The sequence below is a fragment of the Convolutriloba macropyga genome, chromosome 5 (assembly GCF_964194025.1).
Source record: "Convolutriloba macropyga chromosome 5, txConMacr16.3, whole genome shotgun sequence".
In the NCBI taxonomy this organism is placed as follows: domain Eukaryota; kingdom Metazoa; phylum Xenacoelomorpha; order Acoela; family Convolutidae; genus Convolutriloba; species Convolutriloba macropyga.
The window spans coordinates 23,909,909-23,936,343 of NC_134472.1; the positions used below are offsets into that span (position 1 = coordinate 23,909,909).

Genomic DNA, 26,435 nt, shown 5'->3' on the forward strand with positions numbered 1-26,435 from the left:
TCGCTTTACCTTAGTTCACAGCTTGTTCATGATTTTACTTAACATCTTTTTGACTTCTATTAGTTAATTTTTCCCATTCTTCTGTTAAGTGCTTTTAAGCAGCAGTTGCTCAGCAAAATATAAAATCAGCAGAGTCAGTATCGAAAAATGCGCTTTGTTTTTGATAGTAGCCCCTCTTTCCTGTCACAGGGAACTTGAATGTCTCTTACTACGAAATGAAGGCCAAATAGTTTTCATTTTGAATTTGTTTGTACTTTTTTTTTCAATCCCTATCGTTGTTATGACGGATATTCTATGGTAATCTGTCAAGCATGTCCAATAGCTGTGAGTGTGAGCTATTATTTATTGACCTTCTAGAGGTTTTTACAATTCATAGAATCTGAGTTCTATTGGGGCGCTGTCTGTTTTAAGATCTGGTCACATTATCACGATTCTTGAAGTCAAATATGTGGTGATTTTGGCAATGCCAAAGCAGGAAATGGAGTTTAAAAAATTGAGAGATTTTGCGGCGTTAAAATTTGGTTTTCCAGTTCCATTTCTAGGCACTTTTAGGTCTCGTTTTTTTGCTTAGTCAATAAGAAGTTAATTGTTTAGTCAATAATAGAAATTCTTCAAATCGTAATTCAGGACTTGTCCTGCTGTTTTTATTTGGTTTTCTTTTATTCTTTTGAAATTAATTCTCGATTCTTTCTTTTTCAACTAAGTTAGGAATAATGAAATAGGTGTCCCGTTTTTCAAACCTGTTTGATGGTATGATTGGTTTGATGATGTTCTATGAACTACGAATCTTCGAGTCGGTTCCGGAATTTATTCCGGTTTCATGCCGTCGTAATGATTTTTGTTACAATCATATGATGTCACGCTCTCGTGAAATCTGCTTCTTGTTCTTCTATTTTTGAAATTTTACCTGCATTGGGGTCATGACGTCATTTTTCTTTTTAGTGGAGCAAGTTTTTTTGCATTTTTCTGATTAATCTTTAATCAAATGTGACTTACCTCGCTCTCAAAAATGACTTCACTTTCAATTCATTTTTGCTCACTTTAATTGAAGGTGTTAAGGTCACTTGAAGATATTTCGCTGATTGAAGGCTATTTAAAGGCAGCTTATAGAAACAATACTTGAGTTATAGATATTTTCTAAATCAAAAGGAGATCTCGGCAATTAGTAAAAAGACTGAGATTTCTCTTCGTCGGACTTTTTCAACATTTTTTGAGACTGTAAATCTACAAGCTATCGCAACAATTTTCTGGCAATCTGACAGATATTTTAATGGCTGCGATATCGATAGCTGGGCGGAGCTATTATTGGCCTTCACTTGATTTTTTTATGACTCGAAAAGGAGTATTGGTTTTCTATCAGTTTTTTTTTTGTTTTACCAGTTTGACTTCGTTCAGTCATCTGATCTAAAAGCAAAAAAAGTTATTTTGATTTATTCGACACAGAGAAATGAATTGCATACACTAAGTTGAGTTCCATTGATGACAAAAGGTCAGTAGTGCTCAAGGGGGAAGGTCAAGTTGAGACATTTTGGCCTTTTCTCCTTTTCTCAATCACCTACCTCGCACCTTCCCCTCACCCGCACTTACGTACTTACTCCACAACCTAGCCTCTCGCCTACACTACCTCCCACCTACACCCTTCCAAACCGCCCTCCCTGGCTTTAAATGAAAGCCGTAATTTAGGGTAATGAAGGGCGAAATCGTATTTCAAGATTGTGTTTTTAGAGGTTGGCTTAAGTTCTTGTGGCGGTGACTTCAATTTTTGAGTCTGAGGGAATCGTTGGTTTGTTTTCGGCGTGAGGAGTTTTGTATAGCGGTGCGGCAGTTTTCGTCAATTTGGCTCATTTGTTTTGATTTGGTTATGTTTTTAGTAGGAATCGTTTCGTATCCACCCTGCAGTAATACGTAACAGACTGAAGTTTTTTTAATGGGTTATGAGAGCTCAATTATGTATTGAGGGCAAAGTGGGCTCATATGTTTCAGTTTTTAGGTTTTTTATGGTTCTTAGACCTGATTTTTTTCTTGGTTTATAGTCTACCTTGTGTTTTAATGTTTAATTGCTCTTGAACGAAGTTCATAGCAGTTATTGTAAACGCGTGTGTAAACGTGATCTAAAATTCTCTCTCAATCACAATTTCAAGCAGCTGAACTCAATTGGCGGCAATTTAATACTAAAAGTCACATGAAAAGTGCGCCGAAACTGGTGCCATTTTTTACTTAAAATAGAGGTGTATGTTAACCTCTAATGTGGTTATTTGAAGCCCACTGCTGAACTTCTCAGTCCCATTTAGGCTCACTCCCCCTCCTCCTCACCCCCTCCCACCACCCCGACTGAAGCAGGCTGCATTTCATTAGAGCTCCCACTAGTCGTTCGAGAGCAATTCTTCCGACGTCTAGTCCGTTATGTTTTTATAAGTAATTCCGGTAAGCTGAATTTGTGAGAAACGTGTATTATAACAGTCATTTTTTGTCCGTCCTAAAATTTCTCTTCCATTCATTTGGTTACTCGATAATCTAATACAATGTCTTACGGTTTCAAAATTTCACTTTAAGTTTTCATTGTGATTTCATGGTAATTGAAAGTTTTTCGAAGATTCAGTTGTTCATCATTTTCGTATAGATTCAGAAAAACTTTGCAGTTTCTTTAAGTTTCTGCTTGCTTCAACAATGTCAGTGCTGAAGATTTTATCTATGACGAGGCAAAGAATTGCTCTCTTGTTCAACTGTGCTTTGAATAATGAAATTCGTGCTACGTTTTTTTTGTGTGTTGTTCTGAAGTTTCAGTGGTTTGATTGTTTTGTTGGGGAAGTTCCGACGATTTGAGTCAATTCCGTAATTGTTTCGGCAACGTTTTTTTAGGTCTTCGACAGATTTTTGTTTCGACCATTTAACTTCACGGTCACTTCAAATCAGCTTTTATTGGTCCATGTATTTTTTACTGCGCTGCGTTCGTGAGGTCTCTTTTATCACTCATTGCAGCGAGTTTTCTGTTCATGCGAGTTGATAATTTTTCGGTCACACGTGACGTTTCCTCACTCACAAAATTGACTTTGATTATTTGATAATGTGAGGATTTAATCTCAATCGAAATGAAAGGTTATTTGAGATCAAGGTGATTTTATTAAAACAAGACCGTCTATATCAAGTTGTGACATCACGGTTTTTTTTCGGTCAATCTTTTTCATTGAGTTTTGAAACTAAAGATCTACGAAGCTGATCTATGTTCTGACAATCTCCCACCTGTGTTGATAAATTGTTGAACATCTTTATTATTGATGGTGAAAGAAAACGGGAGTAAATTGTTTCTAGGCTGAAGACGCTTGGAGAAATGAGCGTGTCCGATGAATTGTCAGATGATCAGACAAGACAGTTGACTTTTGACCTTGATGTCTCCTATAATGCATTTATCCGCACCCTCAAAGACGACGAGAGTTGATCTTCAAATTGAGTGAATTCTACTGTTGATTCTTCATAAATGAGCAATTTATTTCCACCAATTGCAATCTTCGTTTAAGGCAAACTTGAGATGCTAACTTATACGAATTTATGTTAGATTTAGATATATATAAACGATTATCTTCCTTGATATTTCTGAAAGTAAAATCTACTCTGCTTGATATTCGTGTCATAGAAAACGAGATTCCGAACATTTTAGAAAGCCAGGTTGTCATTACAGAATTTTGAAAACGGGCATTAAGCGGGCATTAAGTGCTCTTAGAGCCTTTCAGCTCAAACTGTTTTGGAGACTTATATTTATGGTGTGAAGGGCGGTTCTTAGAGGTCGAAAACACCCCAACTGTTGACCCCCCCCCACACACACACACACACACACACACACACACACACACACACACACACACTATTGCCCCCTACCCCCCCTACGCTCGAACAACCGATCGTTTTTGAAAATTTATGTTATTTTTTGAGTTTTCAGCCCTAGGTAGCAAGTAACCTACTCTATGGTTTTGTAATAGGTTACTGCATAGTTTCTAGTGGTAGTGGAGTGGTTTCAGCATTTTAACATCGCGAATTTTAGCATTTTTTTTTACAAATTTTGCATTTTTTCAATTTTGACATTTTTTGTCATTATTAAGGTTTTTCAACCTAACAGAAAATCTCCGTTAGGTTTTGATAATAAATTCCGGGAAATTGGTTTTTTTTATTAGTTTTCAACTTTTATTATCACCAATTTTATGTGTTTTTTAAATTTTTGTCATTTTAGCAAAGTTTTTAATTTTTTTTGTAAATTTTTTAGGTTTCTCCAGCCTCAAGAGCCACATAACCTCCTCTAGCGTTTGATTATAGGTTACTGCATAGCTTCTAGAAGTAATGGGATGTTTTTCAAGATTTTGATATCAGAAATTTTTTTAAAAATATTTGCAATTTTTTAAAGTTTTTTAAATCTTTTTGAATTTTTTTCGGCACCCGGGTCCTAGGGAACTCCTCTAAGGTATGATGATAAACTCTAGCATAGTTTCTGGAGCTAATGGAATGATTATCAATATTTTAATGACTCTAGCTTCAGCAAATTTTTAAAATTTTGATTTTATTTTTTTCCAAATTTTCGGAAAATTATTATCTTGTTCCAAGTTTCTTTATGAGCCAGTGAATCTATTTAAAACTTGAAATAGGGATACTGGATAGTCTCTTGAGACGATGAAATGGTATTGAAGATTTTAATATCTTGAATTTTAGCAAGATTTTAAAATTTGCGATTGTTTTAAAAATTTTTGGATATTTTTCTCCTTTTCTGAGTTGAACGATCATTACTGGCCAACGAAGCTTTTCAAGTCTTTCAGATGAGTTACTTGACTTAACTCCAAAGAGAAAAATTGGTTTTGAACAGTTTCACTTCGAAATCTGGAAGCTTTTTTAAATTTTGCAATATTTTGCAAATTTTTAAAATATCAGTTTTTTTTTATTTATTTACAAGGCTAGAAAACTAAAAGTTGCAGAGTCGAATCAAGATAAAGCTAGGCTCACTATACCGTGGCTTGCTACTGACGAAGTCAACCGCTCGCCGGTCGTTTGAGAGCAATTTGCCCGACGTTAGTCGGTTATTTTATTTAATTTATTGTGCGGAGACTTTTAGGCATGCCATTAGTGCTGAAGGTGACTCTTAAGTTTTTGGTTCAAATTCACGAAGAAACAAACCTTGTAATGACAACCACCAACTAATCCGGTTCAAATTGCTTGTAGTGGTAAATTTACCTACTGCCTTAGAGTTGGTAGCCTCACAACGAGGGAGCAAGAAAAGTGAAGGCGTGGTCCAAGCCTCCCAAAATTGCCTTTTAGCAAATTTCTGAATTAGCACACTTAAACGATAAGTCTCTAAATGAACTGCACAAAGTCTAAGCTCTCAGGCGTTGCCAGTTTATCTTTTTTTCTTTAAAAGGAAAAAAGGATAAGAAATGGTCACATGGAAAAGTGCACAACCGTGCTAATTAAACACAAGAACCATTAATTGCTCACAAACGACCGGAGATGGGGGGGGGGGGTCGAAATGGGAGGGCTGGATGAGAGGGGTGCGGCTTAAATCCCCATGTGTAGAATGGGAGACAATGCGATTTTTTTTTTGGCTGGTCATACTTTAAAGACCAAGAACGGACCATGAAACTGTCCTCAAAACAGTTTTGGTGAATATCAAACTTTGATACTAGTATGGCTCAGAGAGGTGCTCAGTCTATTAATAACCTGTTATCGTTTGAGGACCAAAAATTCAAAGTGGCAGACAAGAAAAAGGTCAAACAGCAAATCTTGTAAAGCACACAAGACTAATTTAATTTTAAGTTTTGCGAGAAATTAAAGAACTTGATGTTTTAATTTTAAAAAATTAAAGTGAGAGCTATTATGAACTTTGTACTTCAAAGTTTACCTCTTTCTATCGAGAGGATGCGGGGCTAGTATCAATACCAATAAGCTTCAGTGATACTAACTAAGACTTGAAAGAAAAAAAGTTCAAGTTGCCGGAATTTAAATTAGGCTTTATAGGTTTCGGCTCTTCGATACCGACTCTGTTGAGTCAAGTTTTTTAATGAGGCACTAAAGTTTGGAAGCACTTTGAGTATAATGAGAGCAGAATGCAACTAGCCTAAAAAATTAAAAAAATTGTCTGGATTGAAGAAAATTGCGAAAAGAAGAGCGAGAAAAAAATTGTTCGACGATGTGCGAAAAAAAGCACGAGATTTCCTTAAATACAATGAAAAGGATTGAATGTTAAATTCTAAAATGCTGTATTCGACTAGCGGACCACTTGAACAAACATAACCCACTAAACGTCGGAAGAATTGCTCTCGAACGACTAGTGGGAGCTCTAATCAATTGCAGCCCGTTTCAGCCGGGGGGAAGGGTATGCCTAAATGGGACTAAAAAGTTCAATAGTGGGCTTCAAATAACCACATTAGAGGTTAACATATACCACTGTTAAGATCTAAAGTAAAAGCTGGCACGAGTTTCGGCGCACTTTTAATTTGAGTTTTAGTATTAAATTGCCGCCAATTGAATTCAGCTGCTTGAAATTGTGATTGAGAGAAAATTTTAGATCACGCGAAACGCAAAAAGTCAAGGGCGTAAAAGTCACTCAAAAAGTCAAAATTGTCAAGCGAAAATTTTGCATTAAAAAAGACACACGTTTACAATAATTGCTATGAACTTCGCTCAAGAGCAATTAATGGCGGATAAACATAAACTCACGGACTTGGAAAACAACAATAACAGTAGCATCGCTAAGATTCTTGCAACTAAAAAAGGAAGCCACACTGATGCAATTGAAATATAACAATTGCCCTCTCACAAGCTCAGACAAACGATTATCGGACCACTAAATTAAATTAAAAGTTTGAACAATTACAATAACTGTCAACTAAAAATTTCCAAGCTGTTTATTTTCGCAATTTTGGTTTCATCTGAAGCTTTTTATTGTCTCGAGTACTATCAAGTAATCCTTTTTTTCCAGCTCTAAAAAAATTTCATAGGCCCGTTAAAACCAAAAGCTCAAAACATAAACCAACAAACGTTGGGCAAATTGGTGTCGAACAACAGGCATGGCAATTTAAACCAGAGGGGGCTGTAACCTAGAGAATTTTATTGGGAACTAAAATTCTGACCATGGAAATGTTTCAGATCGTTGACTTCCGACGGAACAGATTGCAACATTTATTTAGCTACAGGACCTTGTAATTTCTTATCTTGAAATCGCTTTTGTTTTAGCAACAGACTTTGTTTCTAGATAAGGTCTATTTATGCTACGCGAAATCCAAGAAGTCAAGCGTGAAAGAGTTACGCAAAAAATGAAGTCGAATTGCCGTTTTCGAAGAAACTGTCACATAGAAATTCTGTTTAACAGAAAGACACACAGGTTTACAACAGTTGCTTCAGTTTTCGTTCGAGAGCAACTAAACAATTTTCAGCAAAAGTTGGAAAAAGTTGCTAACTTTAGAAGTTTTAGAAGAACAAATTATATATTGTAATACTCGTATTTTTTAAACCATTTATTTTTCTCTTAGAAACATAGAATAAATCATTCTCAAGGCCTAGACGTTTTATTGACGTCTTAATACGGAAAAATTCCAAAATTGACAGCATTTTTTGGAAAAGAATTGAAGAAAGTTGCGAACTTAAAGGATAACTCGAAAACATTTTTTAATTGAAATTTTTAAACATTTTTTGTCTCTAAACACTTTTCAGTAACTTTGTTCCAGGTCCTAAAATGTGTTACTTTATCCCCTAACGATCAAAAATCTCAAAAACGACAAACACATTAAAAAAACTTGAACAATTTCAAAAATTATTATTATTTAGGTTGTCAAACGAAGAGACAGAAAAAAATTATTGCTTGAAAAAGACATTTATGAAGTTTTAAAAACAATAATTTAATAGTAATCTAACAAAAATTTATCTTTTGTGCTCAAAGACTTTTAAAAAGGGCATTTTTTCATTGAACTTAGGACTTCTAAGCCATTTTAGCACTCTAATCACTGGCAATCTACTATCGTCAGCTAAAATTCTTCAATACAACTTAATGAGCAACATTGAGTGTTAACTGTTCATCCCGTTTTGAAAACAAAGTCTCGGTGAAAATGTGTAAAACCGTTGTAAGAAAGAAAAACAGCATCAGGAACGTAAAACGCAATAATAACCAGTGCGGAGGATAAAGACGGCTATTGAAAAGATTCCCAACTCACGTCTTCTGAATATCAAATGGCTGGTTATCAGTTGGCTCGGTCAATGAGTATTTGCGTGGGTGGGGTGAGCTCGGGCAGGGGCGAGTGCTCAGGAATACGGTTGGAAGCGGGGGGTTCGAGGAACTGAGGGACGAGAGGGAAAGTTTGGGTAACATTATAATAATGATCCATGTTCAAAGCAAAAAATCAACGCTCAATTTGAAATTAATATGCTCCAGCTAAATAAATGAAGTTTGTAGGAAAATAATAGTCCACAAAAATTGTCACAAACCTTTGGATTGTAAAAAACCACCGGATGGGTAATGATCGACTATTCTCTGACTCTTTGAGATATCGTGATTTCTAAGACATGAAATTTACGAGTGCAGTTTAAGCCTGTTTTAGAGCAGTGTTTTTAGCAGTAGCAACGCATGTTATCAGCAAAAATATTTGAGAAATTTTGAAAAAAGCTTAGTTATATGGACACAAAATTGAACTGATAATTATTCCATATTATAGGCAAAATGTGTTAAAATGAGTGAAAATTACGTTGCGAACAGTAACAATCAAAATTTGGTCACAATTGTTATTGTAGCTGTCTATCGTTTTCGATTAAAACATTTTTTTGTTATTACCTTTAAAATATGTTTTGATTTGCTTTGACCTAACCTGATTTTAAATTTGACGGTAGACACCATTTTGAGAGGTAACAAAATCTATTCAGCTTTCAAAAATACGTAACTGAATGAGAAGTTCGTGTTAATTTGTCAATGTAGATTTTGTGCCGAAAATCGTGTTCGATGGAATTCAAGTGCCATCAATTAAATAATGTCAGTTTGTTTTATTTCTTAGAGAATTTGGAAATTAGAACGATAAAAGCCCTATCATATCAGTTATTGGCGCTTTTACTACATGTTTAAAAAAAATACTAAATAAACGAAACTGTGGTTAACAAAACTTTCAGCATACTTCTTTTCGGCAAAAATTTTTGCGCAACTTTTATAGAAATAAACAGTCACCTCATTGTAAAATTAGCAGAAACTCTCTTAAACAGTAAAACTGATTTAAAAAAAATATACTTAAATTCTAAAATAACTTTGAATAGCATTGCGCAAATTGCTCTCAAACAACCGGTAAACAGTTCACGCTGTCAGCAGCTAGACAAGGTCTAGGAAGCTTATTTGAAGTTTAGATGTGGAATGGGAGAAATGAGGTAAAATGGGTGCAGTAAGGGGCCTGGTTGGGGCAAGTCGGGTTGTGAGGGGAAGGGAGTTTAATGGGCCTCAGAAAACTGCGCTTCTTAACATCATTTTAGGAAGTTTAAGTATTTCCGGTGATTCGGTACATTGATAGACAAATAAACAGATAACAGGAATCAAGACTAATGTAATTGCTACAAATTTGGTTTAAGAGAAATTATTTAGTGTTTTGATCTTTTAATAGTTTCCAAGTAATTTTTGTTAATTGCAAACACCATTTAAAGGGCAAGACAAGGAAACGAGGAATGATGGTGGTTGAATTAATGTCAGCGTACATTTTGCCATAATGTCAGCTGTAAACTGAAATGCTTTGTAGGAGAATTGATTACCGTGAGATTGTTTTGTAGTTCAGAATCCTAGTTAAGCATAGTTAAGCTGTTATTTAGGAATCTTAGTTTTGGCTTCTCCTTTGGTTGTTTCGTGTAAAAGCAAAAAACCATCTCCAGCGCTTTGTTTTACAGTAAACTGCATAGTTTTTGTTTTGGCGGTTCACATCAATTGAAGTAACGACAAGAAAAACCAAACATACTGATTAATGTTGGAAAACTGCTCTCAAACATATGGCGAGCGGTTGGCTTGGTCAAAAGCTAGACACGGTTTAATGAGGCTAGCTTTCGTTTAATAGGGTGAGCGGGTATTGGGTAGGGTAGGGGGATGGGCTAAAAGTAGATCCATATGCAGGGGTTAGAGATCTGGGAGGGGGTACAGTGTGGGAGGTCGTGATGGGGGGGTTGTGGGAACTATTTGGGTTCAATTTTTAAGAAAGACTCGTCACAACATTAATTTATACCTTCGAAATAGTTTCGGGGAATTTGTACTTAAAGACTAGTCAGCCCTAAGGATCTAGAAGAACTCTTCGCTCTCTTGGTTTTTGATGATGAATCGGTCAAAAAAGGTCGCGTTGAAAACAAGACCACAAGACTATTTCATTCAAAATGATAGCTCCGTCAAAAAGTTAACATGTTGAAGAATCATTTCGCTCGGTCTGTACTCGGAAATCAAACTTCAGTATTAAAAACATTCAAACTGAAAATCCAAACATGACAAATTTCTGTGTCTCCAAAAGACACGACTTTGATATTTCAACATCTCTGAACGTAACCAAGTGGCGTTGTTCGGACGGTTACGCATCATTTCTGCCTTGAACACTATGTTCGAAAATTTAAAACGCCTGCGCAAGATTCCCAAAGCTGGCAAATCAACAAAAGGGTGATGAAAACCTTGGGGAATATTACAGACCCACTTCACTTCTGATTATAATTACTACATTCTTTGAGAAACGTATGTACTTCTGTCTCTACCAACATTTTTCGAAATCTCCTTAAAAACAACAGCATGATTCTTAAAGAGAAAAATCATTTAACCAGCAAGCAGAAGTTCTTACAGCAGATCTTTGATGCTGTTGACAGTGATAGTAAATCAATAATTGTAGATTTTCAACAGACTAGCATTTGATAGAGTTCGAACTGTGGAGACGGTCGCCAATATTCCAATATTGGAGATGATTATTGTCTGCTACAAACTCTTTTTGGTGACCTCAGAGACAGAAAGCAGTACGTACGAGTGGACAACGAATGCTCAAACGCTTTTGATGTGACTAGTGACGTAACGCAAGGCTCTTTTCTTGGTCCCCTTCTATTCTGCAATTTTGTCGACAATCTCTTCAAAGCGCTTGTTTTCACAAAATCTTTTCTTTCTGCAGACCATCTCAAGCTGCTGTAAATATGAAAAGCCTTCTGAAAATTCCAAGTTGATCTAAACGCCGTTGAGAAATGAGTGAGTTGGAACAAATTGGAGCGAGCCATAGAACGATGCGTCCAGGTTGAGTTTCAAAGAGCTCAATCCGAGCTGAAATTCTGGTAATGGACTGCAACGTAAGATTCCAGTCGAAAATTTAGGAGTTACCGTCAACGCAAACCCTTCAAGGAGACTTCATGTTGATTTCCGAATTCGCACGGCTAATCTAGTTTTATACATGCTAGGCAGGAATTTGAAATCTGGTTTGAGAATGTGAGAATAGGAGTCATCTTGGTTTGTTTAAATTGGTTTCACTTCTAGTTCTTCTTTATGACTTCACCTTTGTGTTATTATTGAGAATAGACCTTAGTGTTATCGGGCGTTTCCATGGAAACAAATTGGAATTTATAACCGGGAACAGAAATACCAGTTGCTTCAATCAGTTAAAAATCTCGAAAATTCTTTTGTTGCCGATATTTATGCAACTCATGGATGTTTTACTTTTTGTGAAATTGGTCAGTGACGAAAACTGTGATCTGATTCTGCCTGAGGTTATAGTGACGGCTATCAACAACATGAAGTTTTCAAACTGCCAAAGAGACGCACTGAGAGGTGACGGAATGAATTTTTTAGAACAGTAAATGCAGAATAGTAAATCGACTCAGATTGTTCCTCAATCTGCAGGACTGAAAATTCGAATTCTGGATATCTGAAACTCTGAAAGCTTTTTCTGAAACCATCTTTTGCACTTGGCAAATCGCTTGCAATTGCAATACATGCAGAAAAAACAAGACATAGTTTAAATGAAGCCGGTAGGGACAAAGTTCCCTCAGCCACGAGCTGAAAGTCCAGAACAACAACAACTACTACTACAACTAAAATAGATGATACAAACTTCGATTGAGGGCCTTTAAAAAGACGTTTGAAGGATAGAGGTTACTTTTTTCAAAGTTGCTAACATTGAAACGTCGATATTATATTGGCGTTGATTTTTTGTCGCATTAATTAAATTGGAAACCTGTGTCATATGATTACCTTCTATCCATGCTTGTATGTATATGTCTGCAATCATATCTGTGCTGAATGGCTTGTCCTGTAGAACTGTCTCTTGACACGAGAGCACTACCACTCGCAACACCATTGGTTCTGGCTGCCGCGGAGATATGTCCCTCACTGACAATCTAAAACATGACTTAGCTGCATCGGAGTGAATGATACTGAGATACTCCAGAATCTAGTTGGACGATTGAGTGGGGGGTCAAACTGTCAAGATTAAGAACGCCCTTCACACTATGAAATTGCCGCCTCAAATCAATATTGGTGGATCGCATTCTTAGAGACTGGTAAGGCGTAGGGATCAAAGAGAAATTAACGAAAGCCCTCCGAACGAATTTGAATACTTCAATACTATGCGGGGGGGGGGGGGGGGGGGGGTAGGTACGTTCGTTGGGGGGAGGTACGTGGGGGGGGGTAGTTTTTTTTGGGGGGGCGGTAGGTAGTTAAATGGGATCAAATTTTCTCAAATTGACCTCTTCACCTTGAATTACAGACTGTTACCAACTGCTATACGTCCCAAACTAAGCTATTGTTAAAGTCCAATGTTCAAAAACAGAAGTCAACAATCAAAAACGGAGGTAAAAGCTCGAATAGAAAAAAGTCAAAATTCAAGTCATGAACAAACTTGCTTTCTGCTAAAAAAAACATGTAGAATCTCAATACTCCTCTTCGAGTCGTAAAAAAATCTGTATAATCTCAATACTCCTCTTCGAGTCGTAAAAAGACACACACGTTTACAATAAGTGCTATGAAGTTCGTTCAAGAGCAATTAAACAACTAATTGGGTATTTTGGCATTGGGTATTTCGGCACATTGGGTGTTTTGGCATTCGGTATTTGTCACGTAACCGAGAAAATCATTGCTAGAGTTACAAAATTTTGTTGACTGAATTATAGGTCACCAATATTTTTGAGTGATGTTGGCAAATTGCTCTCAAACAACCGGCGAGCGATTGGCTTTGATAGTAGCCAGCTGTGGCTTAGGGACGCTATCGTTAGTTAAGTTGAATAGGGGGGGGGGGGGGGGGGGTCAAGCAATGACCTCTGGGTTTTACCTGTTTATCCCGTTTTTGTGGACGAATGGTGAAAAGGGTCAGATGAAAATTCGGCCAAGTGAAAAATCGCATTAAAAAAGACCGCAGGACTTATATAGTTGTGACAAACTTCCCCGGACCTAACGCCAAGTCAATTTCAGTACTGGGCAAGTCTAAATCCAAGTCTTATTTCATTACTGGTTCAGAACTATGATCGTTTGAGAGCAATTAAACAACACAATAATTTTTTTAACATATCTTTTTTGTAATTAATTTGATTATCTCGAAGGTTTTTTTTTAACTAGGGAAAATGCAATTTTTGCATGTTGTGTACCTCGGAGGGCCCAAATCTGTGTCATATAGCTCCATCCACATATACAAATTGCCCACATCTCTACTACCACTACCCATGTTAGGGTTTATAAGCCTGCGTCTCTCAACATGTTCACGGACCATATTCCACGACTGCAGAATGCGAAGAGAGAGCATCTGTCGTATGACGTCATCAGACGATAGCACAGTTAATGAGCCGCCTCCACTTACTGCTGCTGTGTTCTGTTCTGTTTTGTAGTCTGCCAGTTCGTAAATTGTGTCCGAGATCTAGAAGCACAAGATATGACATTAGAAATATCCCTCTGTAAAACTTTAAGAAATCATTTCTGGTAATCAGTGTTAATATCAATTTTTTCAGTTTGTGATCTCCTCCTTTGGTTAATATTGCAACAAATTTTGATTTTTATCATATCTACCCTTATGGCTTTATAAATTAGACAATGCAACCAATTTTTGTACACCAAATTTTACCTCAATTCTCACAAAAATTCATTGCACTCACCGAATTTTGTTTTCACATTTTTCCACTGTTTTCATCTCTGCCTCGAGTCAGATTCATCATAAGCTGCCCAGAAGCGAATGTAAAGTTATTACAAAAATTAAGCCTCTTTCACACTTTTAGTTATGAAACAGTTGATTGTTTGGGTGAGCCAATAGTAAATCTATGTAAAGTTTGATTTCTGCACACCTGAACTTCGTGACTGTTGATCCACTGAGGCTGTGTGAACAGATGTCGTCTACACCACTGTGACAGAATGTCACTAGGTGATTGATTGTCCCCCCACAATCGATTATCAAAAGCATCTGGCAAAGGATACATGCCACGGTACTTAGAAGTCCATCTGGAAAACAACTAGCCGAAGTCAATAAAAATTTAGTACGTTCGAGAAAAATAAGGTTACTGCTTTTCATGACGCAGTTGTGAGCTGTCTTTCCCTCCCTCTGGTGGACTATTACGGTCTATTATAATATCTATAATTTTTCATAATACCTATAGTATCTACTCAATAAAATGAATGGGTAGTCACACTTCTTATTCAGCTAAATTAACCATTGTTAATGAAAAGCAGTAGAAGCATATTTTCTAAATTTCTGAAATCTGTCTCGAAAAGATTTAAAAAAAATCAAAACTTTGCTGCAATTTTTTTCTGAAAGCAGCTCTGTTCACCTTTGACTGTAGAAAATAACAGTTGGTGTGCCAGAAAAAAAAACTGCTGATAACCACAGTGAGCTCCATGAGGATTAAAGCAATAAAACGAATAAATTGTAAACATTTACAAATTTTTCACATTTTACAAATTACTACATCGTAAGATAGTTACGCAGGTTCAGCTTCACAGTGATAATTGGAGAACTATATTTGCATATTCAAACTGATCATTGCACAGGACAGTGATAATAGGAGAAACGGTGGAATTTATGCAACTATTTTTTGGTAATTTTGAAGGAAGACATTTGAAGAAATCCTCTGCTTTTGAGCGCAAAATATTGTGGAGCCCTCAATATTCCAATATCAAACAAATACAATACCGCCTAGAGATCAAATGTTTTCCTTCAAAAAAAAACAAGTAAAAAAGTTTGATCTGGATTACCCTAGTCGAGAAATCTTCAGCTTTTGAACAAAAAATCGTCAGTACGTCGGTTTTTCCTAGCCCAGAACTACGAAAGTTCTGTGAGTTTTTAGTCAGCATCATCGTTTTTGCACGGTATTTAACATCAGAGAGATTCGATATCGTCGTTTAACATAAGAAAGATTTGGAACGTAAAACAGATTCGGTATCGTCGTTATTTGAACGTAAGAACGAGTCGAGATTCGGTATTGTTGAATTCAAAAGTAACCAAGAAAAATATATTCGTTCAATTATTTTAGGAACGAGTTAAAGAAGAACTTTCAAAAATATTGCATTTTCTTTTCGAATTTCAAGATGCACGTTTGGAATTTCTGCAAAAAGAACGCTATCAGAGCGTTTGACTACTTTTTAAACAGGTATATCCAAAATTCCTATGGAAAAACCGATAATTTTTACGTCTAGAGCAGAACAAATCAACGATCTCTCACGTGTAAATACCAAACACACCGGCGATCTCTTACCTTTAAATACCGAACAAACCGACAATCTCTTACGTTCAAACACTGAACATACCGAAGATCTCTTACGTTTAAACACCGAACAAATCGACGATCTCCTACGTATAAATAACGGACATACCGAATCTTCCAAAATCGAATATACCGAATCTCTCTATTGACCAAAAACGACGATATGGAATATTTCTTACCTTCGAAACCAACAATACCGAACAAACTGAACGTACCGACTCTTTCTTACGTTAGAAATTGAACATGAGAGAAATTTTTTAAAAATTTTTTGTTGTTTTTGTACGGTCTTTTCAACTAAGGAAGGCCTGGATGACATAACGTTTGAAAACGAAGACTAATCAAATATTTTTTTCCGATTGAATTTATCCAAAAATTGATGCGAATGAACTTCATGAAACGGCTAAACGATTATTTTTATTCGTGCCAGTTTTATCAATTCATAAGTACAGTTTGTCAAACATGTTTTTCCTGAAACCTTTGATATCTCAGTAACGGCATTAACTTTCTTTGAGTTTGTTGTGGCTGACACCGCTAATTTCAATTTAAAATACCACAATGGAAAAAATGGGAGACCAAATTGTGTAACGACTGCTGTAATTTGTAACAATGTGAAATTGAAGATAAATATAGCATGCTAGTTTTGTATTATGCGTAAGGGAAGGTCCAAAGTTCGCCTTTGCGCATAATTTTATGCCTCCTCAGCAGTTTTGTGCAGTTGTACAATTGGTGACTTCTAAAGCAACAGAAAAGCCATGAGACGTAATGCTCTCTGTCTGTACCACTTGAAGCATTTACCCAGAACTAAGTCTGTAGTAACCCTAACTTGCCAAAAAAATAAGGCAAAATTTTTTTGACAAAAATCTAAGAACTATTTTTAATGAAAAAAAAATATTAAAAACATAACCGACTAAAGTCGGGCGAATTGCTCTCAAACAACCGGCGAGCGGTTGGCTTCGTCGGTACCTAGCCACTATTTAGTGAGGTTAGCTTTAGCTTGATTGAAGGGGCCTGAGATTAGGGTAATAGACGATGAGTTCACGCCACATAACAGCCGCTGAAGTGCGGCATCAACAAAAGGATTAAAGAGAGAGAGAGAGAGAGAGAGAGAGAGAGAGAGAGAGAGAGAGAGAGAGAGAGAGAGAGAGAGAGAGAGAGAGAGATTAAACGTGAGCGAGAAGGAGAAGGAAAGAAACGCCAGCCAAAACAAAGAGAGCGAGAGAGAGAGAGCCAGGAATTTTTTCCATGATGAGATTCGACTCTACAACTTCAAGTTTTCTAAACTTGTTAGTAACTAAATCATATAGAAAAAAAATTCAAAATGCAAAATTCCAAAGAAAAGTTTCGACATGTCGCAGTAAAGAAAATGTTCAAAGACATTTTTTGTCTCTGAATTTTTGTCCTGTAACCCATCTGCAAGACTTGAAAAGCGTAGTGGGCCAGTAATGATCGTTAAACTCAGAAAAGCACAAAAATATTCAAAAATTTTAAAATCAATTGCAAATTTAAACAAATCATGCTAAAATTCGTGATATTAATATCTTCAGAACACCATTCCATTGTCTCAAGAGACCATCTTTTATGCCTACTTCAATCTTTAAACAGTTTCACTGGCTCAAAAAGTTTCACTGGCATTTTCAAAAAATTTTCAAATTAAAATTTGTCAAAAAATTTCTAAAACAATAAAAAAAAATTAAAATAAAGATAACCATTCCATTAACTCTAGAAATTAAGCACCAGCTTAGTATCAAACTTCAAAAGTGGCTTCTTGGCTCTTGAGGCAGGAAAAACTTTTAAAAAAATGACAAACAATTTCAAAAAAACTTGAAGATTGTCAAAAACTTTTCGAAAAAATGCAAAATCTCGTTAAATGTCAAACTCTTTAAAAACACTCCATTGAATCTAGAAACTATACAATAACTTGTTATCAAACTCTAGAGGAGGTTCCTTGGCTCTTGAGGCTAGATTATCCTATAAAATGACAAAAATTGTCAAAAAAACTTGAAAAATTGCAAGTTTTATAAAAACAAATCGATAAAATTTGTGATATTAAAAAGTTGAAAACCATTCAATTACCAATAAAAACTATGCAGCCAAATATTATCGAACCCTTAAGCAGGTTTTCTGAATCCTGAGGTTGAAAAATCTTGAATAATGACAATAAATGTTACAAAAATGCTATTTTTTTTTTAAAAAATGCTAAAATTCGTGATGTTAAAATCTTGAAAGAAAATTCCATTACGTCTAGAAACTATACAATAATGTATCATCAAACCCTAGAGGAGGCTCCTTGGCTCTTAAGGCTGGATAAAACTAAAAGCCGACAAAAATTTTCAAAAACCTAGAAAAAATTTGCAAGTTTTTTTCAAAAAATTGCAAAAAATTGCGAAATGGAAAAGTTGAAACCATTCTATTACCACTGGAAAACGTGCAGTAACCTATTATCAAATGATAGAGTGGGTTCCTTGACATCTAAGTTTGATAAAACTCAAAAATTTGACAAAAGTTTTACAACAATGACAAAAATTTTCAAAAAGCTTTAAAGAAGTTGTGAAAATTTGCATAAATTTGCGTGTTTTTAGCAAGCGGTTGTTCGTCAGTAACTAGCCATTAGGGGTTGGGGATGTGCTGATGGGGGTGGCAAGAGTCGGGTGGGGGTGGGCAACAGCGCGGTGGGGGCAGGGCAATAGTGGGGGAGTCAACAGTTGGGGGGGTGTCTCTCCCCAGTTGGGGGGGTGTCTCAAGGGTGTTCACACCATAAGTATAAGTATAAGTCTCCAAAACAGTTTGAGCTGTGAAACAGAGCTGAAAGGCTCTAAGAGAACTTAATGCCCGCTGGGCGCTACCTGTTTATCCCGTTTTTGAGGACGAAAAGTCAAAAGCGTCAGACGAAAAATCGGTCAAGCGAAAAATCGCATAAAAAAAACACCGACAGGACTAATATAATTGCTACAAACTTCATTTGAGAGCAATTAAAAACTAAGCCCAAAGATCTATCGCTTAACACCAAAAAAACGTGACTATTTATAAAGTTAGATGCCTATTTAGATACCTGTTTTCAATATCGATATCAGTGTACCCAATCAGTTCATCCTTCAACACTTTGTTGTGATTCCACACTTCAACTCGCACCAGGTAATCAACTGGCAAGTTGACCTTGAACTCAAAACAAACCCCAAACATCGGATCTAAAGAGTTAGTAACAAAATCTTCTCTCTTCCCAAATGTTTCCCCACCACTAGTTCGCACATACAGGTACGGGTCGGACATTTGCGTAGCAAAATCCAACGCTGGCAAATTTTCCGCCTGCAGAATGTAAAGACGAACCAAAAGTTTTTTTCGAGATGTTGTAGGACAGCGGGAAAAATAAGAGAACCCTGGGGTACACCCTGCGTTATCCTTGTGGTACACCGAGACTGCCGCTTTCAAATCGCAAACATGGTTTTTAGTCGAGCTGGTCATACGAAATTTTGAAGATGGTTTTGTCATTGGGTAAGTTGTCAAGAAGTCCGCAAAGTTATCATAAAAATCTTCAAGGTCAGACTGGTAAAAGAGCAGTCCACTAGTCTCGTCGTTCGAATCTTCTGTTTTCATTTTATCCAGCTGAACAGCGTTACTTTTGCGAGCTGCGTAAAACAGGGACCAAAAATCAGTTTCAAGCGAGTCTGAAATTGCAATATTGTTTGATCTTTTTCTTCGGTAAAATTTGATTCTGTTCCCTCGGAAGCGTGACTTCACCAATCGCAAGCTGAAAAGGTTTCAAGTAAACAAACAATGCTTATCATTTTTGGCTTTGGTTCTGAAAGACTTGCAGTTGCATGTATAAGTAGGCTTTATCAATTTTACTAAAATTTATGGAATTTTTTTATTTTTCAAAACATGAAAACTTTTTCATGGAGAAAACGCAGACACCCAGAAAAAAAATCTATGGAACTATTAAACCAATACAGACCCAATTTAATACATTTTTCAAAATATTTATACCATACCATATTTGTTAAAATTTGGACACTGTCATAACTGTTTCCAATTAAACCTTTTTTGGAGAAAAAATTAAGACTTTGTCCTCTATATAAATTGTCGCTTTAAAACGACATTTTGTCCTGTAATGTAAAAAATGTTTATCACTATTGCGCAGTACTAATTTCCGCTTTGCGAAATCTTAGCTAACTCACCGATCTACTGCGCTTTTCCGTCTGTTCTCATTATCATCGCGTTCTTGTGACCCCCTATAACTCTGTCGCTTTTCAAATCCAACGTCACCCATCGACATACGATCTTCAATTCTATTCTTTAAGAGAGCTCCTAAGTCTCTCCCAATTAAATCGGTTATCCTAGGAATGCTAACACTGGCTAAAACAGTTCCCCCTCCCGGGACGTAACTTCCGTCTATCTTTTTCAGCACCACGTCAACAACTGGACAGTATTCCTTCTTCACTGGAAGGTTGACATCCAGTTTTAGAATATCGTGAGGAAAATTGGCATTGTTTGAGTCCAAGTCTTCAAATCAAAGGGGTCTGTTCAAGTGGTATTTGAATCTATTTTGTTCCGTATGACCGTACAGTTGCACATGGTGCGTTTGGGGAGGGAGGGAAGAGCATGAACAGTTTATATTAACAGCCACACAGCTAAGGACAGAGACAGCAAAAAAATCCGGATACGTTTGCAATTGATACTACGCAACGACAAAAGATATCCCGATCTATATTTCCGTTTTGCGGTTTTTGAGGAGAAATTAGTTGGTTTTTTTGCTATGAAATTCCATTTTTTGATTTACAGCACCAGGAACAAATTCAATTTCACGCACCGTGTATTGCAACACTCTTAATTTCTTCACGCCGCTGCCCTCCGACGGTGGTATAATGAATCATTTCTATATGCCACACGACCCCGGGTCATTACAATTAGCTCCCACCATAACGAGGGAATTACGTTAGCAATTAAGTATAGCCTATAACCTATCAAACCAAATTACTTAGAAATTATGCTTAGATTCTGATTAACGAGAATAGAAACAGTTCCCTGTCAAAGTGTTTGAGACTTTCATCAACTTCAGAACCCCAAGCTCAGCTACAACTTTGCTTAAGTTCTGACCACCAATTTGAAGTAAAGCATCCAACATACTTTTCAGTCCTTTTTCACTTCTTATCCCCCAAAATATAATCTCGATTGTTGTCGGTCGAGTGACGGGTGATATTGGAAACGGAATTGCAAAGTAATCCAACGAAGAATGTAACATCGGGGGTACTTTGGCAATGGGGACTGAAGGGTCAATCAACTCGAACGAGCAGAGAAGTCGACCTTGTTTCAATCTTATTCTGTACCTTTTAAAGTTTATTACTTTTTAAAAAATATTATTCTACAGTATTTCCAGAAATTTCGATATTGTTCAATGCGTGTAGAGGACATGATATGACTTTTCATCTATAGACAGCAAAATTGTGAAAAATTGTCAAACATTTTTTCAAAAAGGCTGACAGATTGCCCAAAATAGCTGCAATATAGACGAATCTTTTAAGTGTCAAAAAATATTTACTGTGGTCTGCAGTTTCATTAGATTCATTGAACATGATGATTTCAACATCTAAAGCGGAGAAAAAACTTTGTACTGATAACATTTAGCAGTATGCTCTGAAAAACTTTGATAACTTATTGAACTAAGCTTTTTTATGTTAAATTTTTGTTCCACAGTTTCATCTGCTTGTCCCGTTTCTATTGCTTCCTGATCCTGAATTGGAAACCATAGGCCTAAATTTGATAACTAAATTCAGAAACTCATTCAGTTTAAGTAGTGAGCAAGGTAAATTTTAAATCAAACTTTAAATCAAACTTGTTTTTGGGTGCTGTTGAATTTTTAATACTTGATATATCTTGCCATGCTATGGCTAATCTTCCTTGGAAATTGTGCCAAGCTCTTGTTTCATGACAGCCATGCAAAGAACTTGCAAGTTTGTACATATCTTGATGTTTTCTTGGTAACTACCATGGCAAGATCTTGGTAAGATTTACCAAGATTTAGTATGTTTCTTATCAAAATGTGCCAAGTTTCAGTTCACTGGGTGTGCACCTAAAACATATCTATTTGAGTAAAGGAGAGCGGCTATTAAAAATTTTTTTTTTCAAATTTTTGCAAATTTTTTTCGATCGTTTTCAATTCTTGCTATGCAATAACTCAATTTTTTTTCATGACATGTAAGAAGTCAGTCCCCGTGTACAGAAACAAAATTAAGTTTCCATTGCGATGATGGTGTTTTTTTAGATTTTATCCTGTATTTTCTCCTCTTAACGAAGAAACTGGCGCAAATAAAACGTTTCACGTGCAAAAAGTATTTAGTTAATACTTCCACATCATAATTTTTAAACATCCTAAGTATTCAATAGCCGAAAAACAGTTTTTCTTTGTTTTGTCTATCTTTCGGCTCATAAAAAGATTTTTATTGAAAAGAACTCTTCGATCTGCAAATTTAATTCCTTCCAACTGCTTTTTTGGCGAAACATTGTGCTTCCTATTAGAAATTTTCGCCATATGCAAAATAATTGCAAGGTAGAAAAAGTGCCTTCATGATTTGAGGCCTACATTACTACTGATCACAAACCAAACTATTTATTATCGATGTCGTCCGAAGTGTCAATCCATGTTTTGTTCATCGTGGAGACACCGATTTCTAATCAAAATCAAGCGTTTTTTCAAAAGTATTAGGAAAAGCGTTTACAGCAATCTTGTTCAAAAACTTTTTATCTGAACCACAACCTGTTTCTTCACCAACGTTCTAGCAAAAACTTGAAAGAAAAATTTTTAAATTTTTTTTCAACATCGGTTTTTTCATCAAGTGAAAAGGTTTTTTCATTAGGGTGGTAGAATTTTTATATATTAGGGTTTGAAGAATTTGAATTTATTTGAACTAAAACGACCGCTGATTTTTTTTCTAAAAAATGGCGATTCGGGCATATGGACGGGCATATATTTTGGCGATCTGGACAAGAATTCATTTCCTTCATTATGTGATTTTTCCACAATTTCCAAATTTCTCTAGCTATTGAAAGTTTCAGTCGTAAGGTAAAAAAACATCATCTCCATTTATTACGTTACTTATGTTCTGAAAAACATTGAAAACAATTTATCAGCAATTTTTTGAGTGTTGACTCAAGACATTTTCTTGAAGCTGATATTTTTTAAAATTATATCAGTTTGAATAGACTGTCAATTTTGATACTAAAACCCACATGTTTTTTTGTTTCAGAAGTTCGTAGATGAGTGGGAGGGGAACATTATGGGAGAATATAGCTTGTCGTGTTTCCTTGTTCTTATTTTAGTGTTTAGCTAATCTTATTTGCTTTTTTGGTGCTTAAGTCTGTTTTTTATTTTCAGTGGCTTTAGAAGAAAGGCGAGACAAATAAGACGTTTGCGATGTTGCTAAGTACAGCTATCTGAACAAATATATTATCGTTGCATTTGTTCTGATAACATCTATTTTTATCGTTTTCAATGACAAATAGTGGCAGAATAAGATTAATGACCTGTCATGTTTCCCCCTCCATCTGATAAATCATACCACTTCAAATGCGCTCTCATATCCGACTGTCGTTTTACGATCTGAGGCGATACTGAACAGTATCCGACTAGAGTATCATGACCTCTTGATCTTGTTTTGACCTCCAAAAATACCGAAGGAATTGGCGAAGAATCTGTACTGCTGATTTCTGCTGTTTGCAGGTCAAAGATGTGAATATTCGGAAACACGATCATTTCTTCAAACAGTGGACTGGCCGCCTGTCTGACACGATGAGTACTTTTCCCTTGAGATTGAACTAAAATGTTGACCACAGTGCTCTCAGCTTGATCTTTGTTCAGGTCCTAAAAGAGGCCACCTCAACGCCTTCAACACAACTTCCCAAGTCTGCCAAGTGAGTGTCGAAAACGTCCAAAAAAGTTTTAACAATGTAATTATCAACGAAAGTTCTAACCCAGTGTGTTGTTTATCTTATTATACAAAAATACGGTAAGATAGAACTAAAACGCATGATGTCAAAGCTGAACTGCTATCAAATCTTCAGAGTTCTCCTCACTATTTAAGGGGGGGGGAGGGGGGAGGGTAAAAAGTAGATTTGGTCCGACAAAAAACGATCAAGCGAGACAAATACCCATGCAAATTGAACTGTAGAAACAACGAGTATTTTGCAGTACAAACCGCCACCACCCCCCCCCCCCCCACCCCAGAAATGTACTCATATAAGGTATATAATATAATAAGCACTATAAATTGTGTGTGTGTGTGTGTGTGTGTGTGTGTGTGTGGGGGGGGGGGGAGTTTTAATGAGAAACATCTGAAGCTCTTATGGGGTATGTGTTCTTGCGGATTGGTTTATGCTGAGGTAAGTGTAGGTGGGGGAGGGCGTTAAGAAAAATTTGAGGTCACGGTAAGAGGGACGCGTAACGAATCAGTATTCTCAAAATGACTTTTCACCTTGAATTTTGGCAAAGAGTAACCAAATAATTGCTAATTTTTTACATTTACAGTCATAAACTTATGTCACCATGGAAACCAACTAAATGACAAAAAAATGCATCCATCGGTCATAAATTGAAGAACATTTTCGAGTATTTTTAAATAATTTTTCAAAATTGTCAAAACTAGTGATTTCCAATTAAATCATACATGCTGAATTCAATAGTGATGTTACGATAAATTCAGATTTATTTCTTTGGACATTTGAGGGTTGGCTCTGCTAAAAATGAACCGTGAAATACGAACGCAACCATGATTATGATAACAGCCATTAAAATACTATTCCATTTTCCGAAAGATATAGCCTTTTAGTGACCAAAAATTAAAAACATAACCGACTAACGTCGGGCGAATTGCTCTCAAACGACCGGCGAGCGGTTGGCTTGGTCAGTAGCTAGCCACGGGGGGGGGGGGGTGCACCGGGGGCTGATGGTGGCAGCACTGGGTGCGGGGGGGGGCAAAAGCGCGGTGGGGGGGGGGGGTGGAGCCAATAGTGGGGTGGGGGGTCAACAGGGGGGGGGGGGGGGGGTCAACCTCTAAGAACCGCCCCTCACACCATAAGTATAAGTATAAGTCTCCAAGACAGTTTGAGCTGAAACAGACCTGAAAGGCTCTAAGAGCACATAATGCCCGCTGGGCGCTACCTGTTTATCCCGTTTTTGAGGACGAAAAGTCAAAAGCGTCAGACGAAAAATTGGTCAAGCGAAAAATCGCATAAAAAAAAAAGACCGACAGGACTAATATAATTGCTACAAACTTCGTTTGAGAGCAATTAAACAAACAATACTTAAATAAATCGAACGGCTCTGAATTCGAAAAAGCTACCTGTCCTTGGTAAATGTATGCATGTAGCCTCATAGACTTCTTCACTTTCGAAATATCCAAAAAATGACACAATCGCGATACTACTTTTACTTCTTTTTTGCTATCACCATACAGCATAGCACTTCCATCTAATTGAGCAATTCTCTCAAAATTTTGTTCTCCGCTCAACTTTCTGAACCAAATTTTTCTTCTGAAAATATAACCGGGCTTTGAAAATGTATAATAATCGCCCCAGTACTGATTCGAATATTCATGGAAAACTTCCTCCTCAATTTGAATTTCTCTACTCACTTCGGGGTCAATGCTCAAATCACATATTAATTTCTGTCTTCTCAATCTGTGTTTTACATTCATCGCAGGACACCAATCTGTGATATCAGTTGATTGTATGTCGCCCTTAAAGTAGCTATATTGCCAACCGGTTTCGTCCGATTCGACCCCCGCTTCTTTCGAAATTCTCCAGGGTCCTGAAAACTTCCACCCATTGGGCGATCTGAAATCAACGCCTGCAGGTGAACTTTTTCCTTGTTTCTGACCAACTTGAACCAAATCAGATCCACCAAATTCAGGATCATTTGGGACCCAATTTAGGCTTCCATCTTTTCTGGTTTCGTATTTGTAAATGAAAACCTGGCAAGTTTTAACCCGTGAATCGTCCATTTTAGAGGAAATGTTTTCATCTGAAGTGTTTGTAGGAGTTGTTTCATTGCTTAAAAGTTGCCACTGAGAGTTTTTCGAGAACACTTGCTTTGATGTCTGCTTGGAACTGCTGAACCATTTCAGGTGTTCAATTGATTGGTAAATAACTCCATTTTCATCATGAAACTGTGGCTCGCCTAAATTATATTATCCAGGTCGTTCAACAGGGCCTATGGGTTAAAAGTCGGAAAAAAACTGGCTGAAAGAACGAGTTATATTTGCTAACGTCTAAAATCTTTTATCACATTTTCTCTGATCTCACAATTTATGTCAATCATGGAGCTATATCTGTACTATATCTGTACTACATGGAGCTATATCTACTAAATGCTCATCGATTGACAAAATTTAAGCTCCCTTTGTAGATTCTTATAGTATAGTTAGTTGGTATTTCCCGCACTTCTATCAGAGGGAGGTTTTTATTGGTACTAAAACACCGATTGTCGCTTGTGGTTTTATAGTTTGTGAAAATTTGAGAAACAGTAATTAAATTTTTCAATGAAATTTTGATATGATCCAACTATCTTTCGTCAACAGCTGATTAAAACCGATTCTTTAAAATTCGCATTTTCGAGTGTCTGTTTATGGAAAAAAAAATGCGTTATTAAAATACATACAAACCCAAACCAGGTGACAGCTATTCGAAACAAAATGTTGCTACGAGAACCCGTTCCATGCTCCTGAGAGAACCCGCAAATTCCAAATTTCCTATAATAATTAAAAATA

The 26,435-nt window shown here is 36.5% G+C and overlaps 2 protein-coding genes across 2 annotated transcripts in view; one reads left to right on the forward strand and one right to left on the reverse strand.

Annotated features, from left to right (window-relative positions):
* The window catches only part of LOC142339251 (vacuolar protein sorting-associated protein 28 homolog), an 83,623-nt gene extending 80,006 nt beyond the window's left edge, over positions 1-3,617 (forward strand). The window contains exon 8 of the mRNA XM_075389122.1: positions 3,310-3,617. Coding sequence (XP_075245237.1) covers positions 3,310-3,436 — 127 coding nt within the window. The 3' untranslated portion in view covers positions 3,437-3,617. The remainder of the gene's footprint in view (positions 1-3,309) is intronic.
* Positions 1-19,272, reverse strand: part of LOC142340318 (fer-1-like protein 6) — a 41,765-nt gene extending 22,493 nt beyond the window's left edge. Inside the window, exons 1-4 of the mRNA XM_075390892.1 lie at positions 18,731-19,272; positions 14,269-14,422; positions 13,582-13,847; positions 12,194-12,339 (exon numbers count right to left, since the gene is read on the reverse strand). Coding sequence (XP_075247007.1) covers positions 12,194-12,339; positions 13,582-13,847; positions 14,269-14,422; positions 18,731-19,272 — 1,108 coding nt within the window. The remainder of the gene's footprint in view (positions 1-12,193; positions 12,340-13,581; positions 13,848-14,268; positions 14,423-18,730) is intronic.
* Between the last annotated feature and the right edge of the window lie 7,163 nt (positions 19,273-26,435).